Below are 10,000 nucleotides of genomic sequence, written 5' to 3'. Positions count from 1 at the left end.
GTGTGTGTGTGTGTGTGTGTGTGTGTGTGTGTGTGTGTGTGTGTGTGTGTGTGTGTGTGTGTGTGTGTGTGTGTGTGTGTGTGTGTGTGTGTGTGTGCATGTGTGTATGCGCGTGAGCTTTTGTGTGTGGGTATGTGTGACCGTATGCATTTATGTGCCTGTTTGTGTGTGTGTGTGTGTGTTTGTGTGTGTGCGTGCGTGTGCGTGCGTGTGTGTGTGTGTGTGTGTGAATGTGTGCCTATGTGAGTTTGTGTGTGCGTGTGCGTTTCTGTGTGTGCGTGCGTGTGTGTGTGTGTGTGTGTGTGTGAGAGAATAACCCTCCATTCATGCCTTCCAGAGGCTCCACGCTCACACCTCCCCTCTCTCTCTGCAGTTCGAGGGCTGCAACAAGGCCTTCTCCCGCCTGGAGAACCTGAAGATCCACCTGCGCAGCCACACGGGGGAGAAGCCCTACCTGTGCCAGCACCCCGGCTGCCAGAAGGCCTTCAGCAACTCCAGCGACCGCGCCAAACACCAGCGCACCCACCTGGACACGGTCAGCTACCACCGCCAACCCCCCAATCCCCGACATAACTCCCCCTGCTAATGCAATGTCAAGCTCTTGTCAAAGCCTGGCAGCCACCCATGTTTGATTCCTCACCAGTGGTCCTATGGTGTGCACGTCTGTCCCTTTCCCCCCCTGTCCCTCTGTCCCCCCCCTCTCCTGTCTGTCTTTACTGCCTTTAGTAGTCGCACAAATTAGCTTTTAAATGAAGACGAGTTAAAATACGGTTGAACGGGTTGTATAATGTTTCTCTCGCTCCGTCTATGTTTCGACCAATCACGTGGCTGGAGGCGGAGATCTGTTAGTCAGTAATTGGTGAAAACAAACCAACACGGTGTGGCCACTGTAGGCAAACACTTCGTACCATCAAACTCTTTTCTTCGGTAGGATATCTCCATAGCACCCCCCCCCCCCCCTTAGCATATTTGGACTGCTGGATCTATTGAGATTATCCTCAACATAAATGCCCAGAAGGCCATACAGATTTTAAAAAAAGTGTTATCCCAATGCCTGATGTCTAAATGACTAAACGCACAACTCTAGCTGAAGTTTCTCTATTTCAAACCTGTTTTTCCACGGACGTGACGGGTGTTACGGTTCTGCTTGCTGTCAATCGGCGAGCGGGAGAGTGAGTTGTGTGGCGTGCCGTTGGCCCGGGAGGCACCATCAGGGACCGCTTGAGGATCAGGTCCTACAGGCCTGAGTCACAGCTTGGACCGGACCTGACCGGGCCGAGCCTGTTTCTGTATCCCAGGGACGGGGATGGCAGGGAAAGCATGAATCAGACGGCTGAACCTCCACCTCCTTACTGTCACATTAATTCAGGAACTCTAAATGTCTTGCTTTATCGCCTTCCCCGGGGATCCAGATAGTTGGACGGTGGATGGTTTATTTTACTCTTAACTGTAGACCTTAAAAACATCTGTCATGGGCTTATGCTCGGAATCAGGGATTCTTGATTTGTACTCCATTGTATTGTATGAAGGGAAGTTTCGCAAATTGCCAACTTTTACTAATAGCCATATAAATAAAATAGAACATATATATACACCCTTAACAAATGTTTTTCTATTATTACGCTTTCATTATATTTGAGTTAAAAAGAGTTACATAGTTGATTACATTTTGGTTTGATTACTAGACAAGATAAAAACCAAGCGCAGGCAATTGCAACCCAACTTATATTACAGTATAATTTTTTAATTATAATTGCAACCCAAAACGATATTATTGCTCTGTGCTATGACTCTTGTGCTCTGTGTGCAGATACTATAAGCACTCTATGTCCTTTTTTCCTTCACCTCTCCTTCTTTTTGTATCACGTGAACATATCCCGCGACAACGTTTCACGTCAGATAAAAATACGTCATCACCTCAAATCCAAAGCACACCGTGCGCCTTTCGGTACCGGGCGTACAAGAGCCGTGAACTCGGCTTCTCCCAAACCCCGTGTTATTCCACACACTGTGGGCAGCGACCACCAACGCTCTCCTCCTCCACCGTAACCCTGACGACGCCGGCCCCCGCGGGTCCCCAACGCGTACGACCTTCGCATTAACGGCCCATCCGACTGTGGCCACCGTTGAGCCGGGGGCCCGGACGACGCTGGCACTGCCAAAAACACTTAGGGCCGAAACATGTATTCCACACGGTGCCGGTATTTATTCTAGACAGAAGTCGTGCTTTGCTATTTTTCTTTGTGCCGGGTTTTCCTTGTCGTGCGTCGGGAGCGCTGCTTGGGAAAACAGGCGGAGCAGAGATGAGTGGCGCGTTGAGGGTCCCTGCAATAACAATGTGTTATTTACCGAGCGGGCCACCGAGCGAAGGCAGGCCTAATAAAGACGCGGTTCCAATTACACTTTAATGGCTACTTCATATTCTGGTGTGTGTGTTGGGGGGGGTGGGGGGGAGAATGAAAGAGTTTGCCATGAGGGGAAAATGTGCTCCATGGGTGAGCTTGCCATACGTTGTACTTGCTCAGTTAATGAGTGCAGCGTGAAAGGGAAAGTGTCACATGCAGTCATTTTTTTGCACGTGTTGTTTCTGGGTACATCTACCCCACCCGACTGCCACCAGTACACACACACACACACACACGCACACATACACATACACACACACGCACACACTCAAACAGGCGTACTCAAACAGGCACACTATCAAGCACACGCACAAAAATACGCACACGCACACACACACACCCCAAGATAAGCACTCACATATCCATTTGCTCACCAACTCAGACATCAATGCAAACGCACAAACACACACGTAGACAATGACTCGTTTACTCTCACAGAAACACATGCGCACAGTCCCACACACAAACACAAACACACACATATGATGTGCCCAAAGATAATTGTCCTTGTTTTTTTTAGGAACCGCTCAAACTGTTATGTTTATTTGTACTTTGATGAGGCTCTGGTATAATCATGTAATGCTGATCTCTTCAGTGATAGATTGATTGTTGTTCGCATGTTCTTGGTTTGGGATATTTATCCTAACCAGTACTGCTGGAAACAAGCTTTAAGATGCTTATCTGGTCTATTAGGATGTTGCAACTGATAATCAATTTCTCTCTTACATGCTCTTTTCCTCTTTCTTCCTGTTGCGTTACTTTTCCAGCTTGAAGGTAGGCTCTTTCTCTTAACATTTCAGAAAAGGTATTCTGGTCACACTCACTTTTCACCACTTTTACACATTTTGACTAATTCCTCCCAACGGGAGCAATTAGTCAAAACTAACCCAAATGTATTTCTCAGTGTCAGTTGCAAGTTGTATCTCCGTTTTTACACATTTCAACAAAAACCTTCTCAGCATTGCGTCTATACCATTAAGTGACCCAGGCATTGTCTTCCTCCATGCAGAAACCGTACGCGTGTCAGATCCCCGGCTGCACCAAGCGCTACACCGACCCGAGCTCGCTGCGCAAACACGTCAAGATCCACTCGGCCAAAGAGCAGCAGGTGCGTCGAAAGGTAAGCCCGCCGACCCGAAAGCACCATGGGAAGAGAGCGGGAACGTTTTTTATTTTCACTGCGTATTTGGGAAGCTCCAATCTACTGTTTCCATAAAGTACATGTGTTGCTTGGCCGACTCCCAGAAGGAACCTGAACTGATGCCAACGAATCAAGGCCACAGCTCCACAGATACTTAAGTTCCTGCCTGCATGGTTATTCTCAGAACACTGGCCCTCGATAGAGTGTCTCTTGAACAAAGGGTGTTTGGCCGGTCGTGGAGGATTGTGGAGCAACATTTTTTAAAAGCTCCAACAATAGATCAGCTCTTTTTTAACCGTGGATCACTGCGTCCGTGCTCCAAAGGCCTGGTGTTCCCCCGGCCGGGACGGGTAAATACAAGCAGGAGAATGGCTTCATTGTTGTGGAGAAGGGGCTGGATAGTGGCAGGCAGGATGATGGCTTCCTTCGACCTGGCGTGGTAAAGGGAAACATGTGTTTGTGTGTACGCGTGTGTGTGTGTGTGTGTGTGTGCGTGCGGGTGTTTGCGTTTTTCTGTGTGTGTGTGTGTGTTTGTGTGTGTATGAGTAATTGTGTGTGTGTGTGTGTGTGTGTGTGTGTGTGTGTGTGTGTGTGTGTGTGTGTGTGTGTGTGTGTCTGTGTGTGTGTGTGTGTGTGTGTGTGTGTGTGTGTGTGTGTGTGTGTATTCGCTTGGAGCATTGTTAACATGCTGTTGAGCAGCAATTCTCCAGCGGCCAGATGTTATGGACAAATGTCAAAACAAATGCTCAGAGCTCCCTCCCTCTTCTCTTCTAGGAGCAGTAAAAGGGGGACGGGTGGGGGGGGGGGGGGGGGGGGGGGGGGGGGTTGTTAGGTCTGCACAGAGCGGGAAACGACGGACTCGAGATTACATTTGACGTATGGCTGTTGTTTTTTCTGCTGGGAGGACAGTGATCCTCATAGCGTGTACGGTGGCTGCTGGCACGACGATAATGTCTCCAGTTCGATTTGCTGTGATTTCACCCCAGAAGATAAGCACCCGTGATGCATCTGCGGTCCAACGGTCTAACGTTATTTAGTCCGTCATAGCTATCATTGAATCAGACAACGTATCCCAAGCCTCTGCTGCAACGTCTGCCAGGCAGCCGACCGTCATGTACATGGTGGATCGGGTCGCGTCTAGGGTTCCTCGTGTAGGCGGAGAGTCGTCTGTTTCACATACGTTTCAGGAGAACGCACCGTTGGACCTCCACGTCCTTGTTTCCGCGCCGCGCTCCAGTGCGCTGTGTGTGTGTAACCTGTCTGTCTGTCCGTCTGCCCGTCGGCCTGCGCTGCTTCGTTCAGCTATCCACCGTGACCATCACAAACCTCATGTTGCCAAAGCAGTGCAGGGAAAATCTCCAGAGGGCAGGAAAAAGCAATTTTTTTTCTCTGTGTGTGTGTGTGTGTGTGTGTGTGTGTGTGTGTGTGTGGCCAGGGATGGGGGTGGGGGATGATTCCACGCGCGTGTACCTCCACTACATACTTCGGTGTTTTATTACGTATTTCTCTATTATGGAACGAGTCAACCTGATCCGATCACCAGAGCCGAACATCTCCCCCCGGATCCAAGATCCAAGCCTGCAATCCCCCCCCCCCCCCTCCCCGCTCTCCCATCGCACCCGAACCTGGGGTCATGTGGTTCCTCGGAGCAAGCGGCTGCCTCATGGCGTGTGATTGTGGGGTAGGAAATGTGTCTTCACTTGTCCCTATTAGTGCTGGCAGAGCGGGAAACAGAAGCAATTTCGCCCTGGCGGCATCGAGGTTTGGCTGGGCGGGTAGTCCACCCCGAAAAGGCGTCGGTAGGCCAGGGCCCTGACGTAGGGGGGGGGGGGGGGGGGGGATGGAGTCAGAGGGGGGTCCCTGGATCTCTCGGGCTCCTCCAGCTCTCCCTCGGTGACAATGTGTTTGTGATCGCTCCGTGCGTTTTCTGTTTTAAATAAACGTATGAATCACGGCCGAGAACAATAAACAACGCGGGACAAAGGCGATGAGTCACCGTGTTCGTCGTAGTGGAAACGCGCGGTGACTTTAGGTAATCCGGGGCTCTCCTTTTGTCTCTCCGGGGCCGACCTCTGACCCTCTCTTCCCCCTGTTGCTTTTTGCTTTCTCATCCGCTTCGCTCCGATGGACAGCTGCGGCCCTGCCCACATCTCGACCAGGACCTCCTGAGTGACTGCCTGTCCATCCAGCACCTGCAGGGCTCCAACCCCGCGTCCCAGCACCTGCACTGCCCCCCCGACCCACAGCACCTGTACAAAGACCTGCGCTCCCCCGGACTGGGCCAGGACATCTTCACAGGTGCGCAGCGCATTCACACACATGCTCACACTCAAACGTTTCCCCGTGGCGGCTGCCGTTCTCAGCCTGCGAAGCACCTGTTTGTGTTGTAACTGTGCTTCAGCTTACGCGGGCTGTAATGTAATTCAGATTGGTTTTTTAAACAGGTCCATGGCTCATGGACAAATGAACAGAAACAGGAGAAAACAGTCATTGAGCCTTAAGATGGTCAATGGTGCATTGAGTGTGCCTTGTGGTCACTGAGTTTACTATGATGCAAACCAATTCAGTTTGATTGAAGTAATTAAAGTACAATGGAAAACTGGCCCAAAAGTATTGTCATGCACGAAAAACACACGAAAACACATAATAGTGATCAAGGACAGGTTTAAAAGGCCAAAGTTCCCCCCAAACTAAATTAAAGTTAAGGTAAATACAAGGAAGTCATTAAAAAGCCTGCAGGGCTTGTCCTGATTTTCCATGAAACTGTTGGAAGCCAAGACTCAAGGTCAGAGTGAGTACGATTTTGCGCAAGTAAGACATGCCCCAAATTCTTCGCGCTCGCACGGAATGCGCAAAACAATCAAGATCCCTCCCTCGCGTCGATGACCGCTCGTCCGAAGAATGTCGTCCAACAAGTGCAGGCATTCGATTCCTCGCGGGGCCGACCAAATGTGTCTCTAAATAATCAAACGGTCGACGAGCTGTGTTTGGACACAGCTCCACCATGTGACTGCGACAGAACAATCGCTTAAAAGTGTGGAAATGTTTATCCGATCACCCGCACGCGCCTATAAAACTTCTACTTTGAGGGGCACGAATTGATCCGTAAAAGAGTCCACAAGGCAGGCCCTCGACGCAGGAGTAGATGAATAAATAAACAAATGCTAAAAATGTGACGGACGGACGGCCCGGCGTACCCCTGCGTTGATCGCGCTTTGGACACATCTTCCCCCGTTTATTGCTCCAGGCTCCCCACTGCCTTCTCCTCTTGTTGCCGGATTGTACCGCCGACAAAGCAAGCGTCCAACGTGTCTTTTATTGTTTCGATTGAATGTTTCTTCACCAACACCCCCCTCCCACCACCACCGTCACCCCTTCCTCCTCCTTCCCCTCTTCCTCCTCCTCCTCCCCCTGTGTCTTATTGCATAGATTTTTCTTGGTCATTTATTTTAAACAGGGTCTTTGATGCGCTAGGGGCTACGAGCTACGAGCTAGTTTTTAAAAAGGCGTTTGAGGATTCAATGTTTTGTTTAAACGTGTATTTCATGGCAGAGATTTTGCAACAAAAGATGACACTCTATTATTATGATGTTCTTTGTTTGGGGGCCAAATATACGAAGAACAAAAGTGTGCGTTGTTGAGGGGTTGAATCCAGCAGGCAGGCATGCTGACATTAACACCTGTGGAGCAGCAGTGACTCACGCTTCCAGGCAGAGCCCAGCGTGTTTCCTGGTTATAACTCTGCTCTCATTCATTTAAGCCATGACTACAGCGTGGCTTACCAAAAAAGCCCCATCCCTCTTTTATAGACGTCAATTAGAGGGTTCTCCAAATCACCCCGCAGAAAGGGGAGGCAGGGGGGGGGGGGGGGGGTTTGCGTGCCGCTGCTAGTCAGGCTGGATGGCTGCTCATTCTCCAATCTATCTCCTTCTCCCGTTGTTACACAGTAATTCACTCCGGTTCTTTGTCCAGAACATAACATAGCATGTTTTATGCATCCATACAAAATTTGGAATCTCAGAACTTTTCCCCAGGACGCAAAATACATGATTCAGACGTACTGGAATCACAGGCTGTTACTCACTCACTCCACCATACATTGATCTCATTACCTCTCCCTCTCCTTCCTTTTTTTTTTGCTTTTTCCCGCGGAGCTCGCAATGAATTTGAGATAATCAGCCATTTTTTAGTTGTTGACTGTTTTTTTTGTCGGCCTGGCAACAGATGTCGGGGCTAAAGGGGAAACCATTAAAGGGGCTGTGATTGATGATTTGGAGGTAATGAATCAGGCTTGTAACCATTTCGGAGGAGGCCTGTTCGGATCGGGCCCCTGCATTCACCACTGCTCCCACACATCTGGACCCAGACATAACCAGGAGCCCTAGATCTCTCCTGGCTTCTGACTTCTCTTCCCCTGCTCATGAACACCCTAGCTGGTAACATGGGCCATATACATTGAGCATATTGCCACAGCAAGCCCCCATAGCAGTGATAAGGTCATCAGAGTGCTTCAGCACAGTAGAGTGTTGAGGTTCACTGTGTAGGACGAGCGGAGGCCTTGCGATGACTTTCACGTGTCCAGGGCCCAAGCCCTCAGACGTAAATGTAATTGTTTAGGATGGGAAGTTCAGGAGTTTAGTTTACTTTTCGGTGTGTTTCAGTGCTTCAGTGTGTTTCCACACGCGCACGTCCATGTGCAGTTCATAAAACAGCCAGAGAGGCCCGCACTCTCATACACACACAATAAAACAAAACATTAATGCAGATGTGTACCCACATAAAAAAGGAGTATTGAGTAAACCAAATTTCCCCGTTTCGAATCCTTTCAAAACATCAACACATGCAAACTTTTACTTCATTATTCTATCATGAGAACAAAGAGCTAAAATGATAACCAGGGCCAATCCCTAAGGCGAGGCAGTGTACCCCCAAAATACAAACAGAACATTCTTCTTTCTAAACCCTCCCTGATTGGATTGAGGCATTTTTTTCCCTTCCCTAAACTCTGTCCCAACGCCGTGAAATGGCTTTTAATCTGGTCAAAGGCAGAGACGATGTGCAGGGCCATGGTGTTTATTTGGACCCGGTTACCGAGTTAGGGTTGTTTGTCTTCCAGGCCTGTACACTGGCTCCAGCACGCCCCACCATTGTCCCTCGCTGGAGCTGGGGTCCACCGCGCCGGCCCCTTGTCCTGCCCCCGAGATGACCTCCAGGCTGGCTCGGCTGGACCCGGACCTCCACAGCCCCCACCACCTCTCACCCCTGGCTGCCCTGGAAGGCACGCGCGAAGGGTGAGTCCTGTAATGTAATAAAGCACGCGCTCGCCCACAAACACACTCACGCATACACACACACACACGTGCCCGTTATAAAGCATGTGTGCGCACACAAACTCACGCACTCATGCACGCTTAATGAAGCACACGTGCACACAAATGTCCCTGATGAAGCACACGCACATTCACACACACGCACATTCACACACACGCCCCCACACAAAGACGGACACACACATACACACGTCCACAGTGACACAACACAAAGGTCAACCACAACTAAATGAAATGATCATTCACTTGAATAAATGCCCAGATATAGAGTATCACTCATATTAGATGTTAAACAGATATTACCGTGAACACACACACCCAACCACCCACCCACACACATACACACACACACACACACACCAACATCAACACACAGTGTCACTCTTGACAAACCCGGTGAACCGATCAGCGTCATCAGGTCAACCCCTGACCACCTCGTTATGAAACACACCCACACACACAGCACACACACACACACACACACACACACACACACACACACACACTCACACACACACAAACACACACACACACACACACACACGCACAGCGGAGATCACCATGACACGGTTGCAGTGTCAATACACTGGAGAACCCCCCCCCGGCCCCCCCGGCCCCCCCGGCCCCTCCGGCCCCTCCGGCGATCGGCCCTCGGCCCTCGGACTTCATCGCCATGCGGCGAACACGGGATCACACGCAGGTTCTCCTCCACGCCAGCCAACACATCCGCCCCGGGCCGCGGAGAACCCGACACCCCGTGACCCCCGATACATGGTCCTCCAGGGAGGGGGGGGGGGGGGAGGGAGGGGGACGAGGAAGGGGGGGGGGGGGGGGGATGGGGGAGTGGCTGTAATGGCCACCACGGAGTCAGCATGACACACGGGCCCGCGCGGCTCTATTTCTGGCAGGGCGCGCTGTGTTTACACCACCCCCTCCATCTCTCCGCTGGAGAGGACGGCCCATGACATAAGCCCTTGGCCGCACTTGATTCAGGGGGGTTTTAACGAGGACAAACCGGCACAAGCTGTGTGATGGGGTCCTCCTCAGATGTGCCTCCCACCACCGCTGGGACTGCGCCGCTGTGTGATCCCGCGCGCTTGGGTCGCGGCCTCGCGCCCTCTTGA

General features: G+C 50.9%; 1 protein-coding gene across 1 annotated transcript in view; it reads left to right on the top strand.

Moving 5' to 3' along the window:
• The window catches only part of glis1b (GLIS family zinc finger 1b), a 43,974-nt gene that overhangs the window by 23,381 nt on the left and 10,593 nt on the right, over window positions 1-10,000 (top strand). The window contains 4 exon segments of the mRNA XM_030371721.1: window positions 374-535; window positions 3,415-3,525; window positions 5,679-5,844; window positions 8,663-8,837. Coding sequence (XP_030227581.1) covers window positions 374-535; window positions 3,415-3,525; window positions 5,679-5,844; window positions 8,663-8,837 — 614 coding nt within the window.

The sequence above is a fragment of the Gadus morhua genome, chromosome 12 (assembly GCF_902167405.1).
Source record: "Gadus morhua chromosome 12, gadMor3.0, whole genome shotgun sequence".
Classification (NCBI taxonomy): domain Eukaryota; kingdom Metazoa; phylum Chordata; class Actinopteri; order Gadiformes; family Gadidae; genus Gadus; species Gadus morhua.
This window is presented reverse-complemented; position numbering and strand designations above follow the sequence as displayed.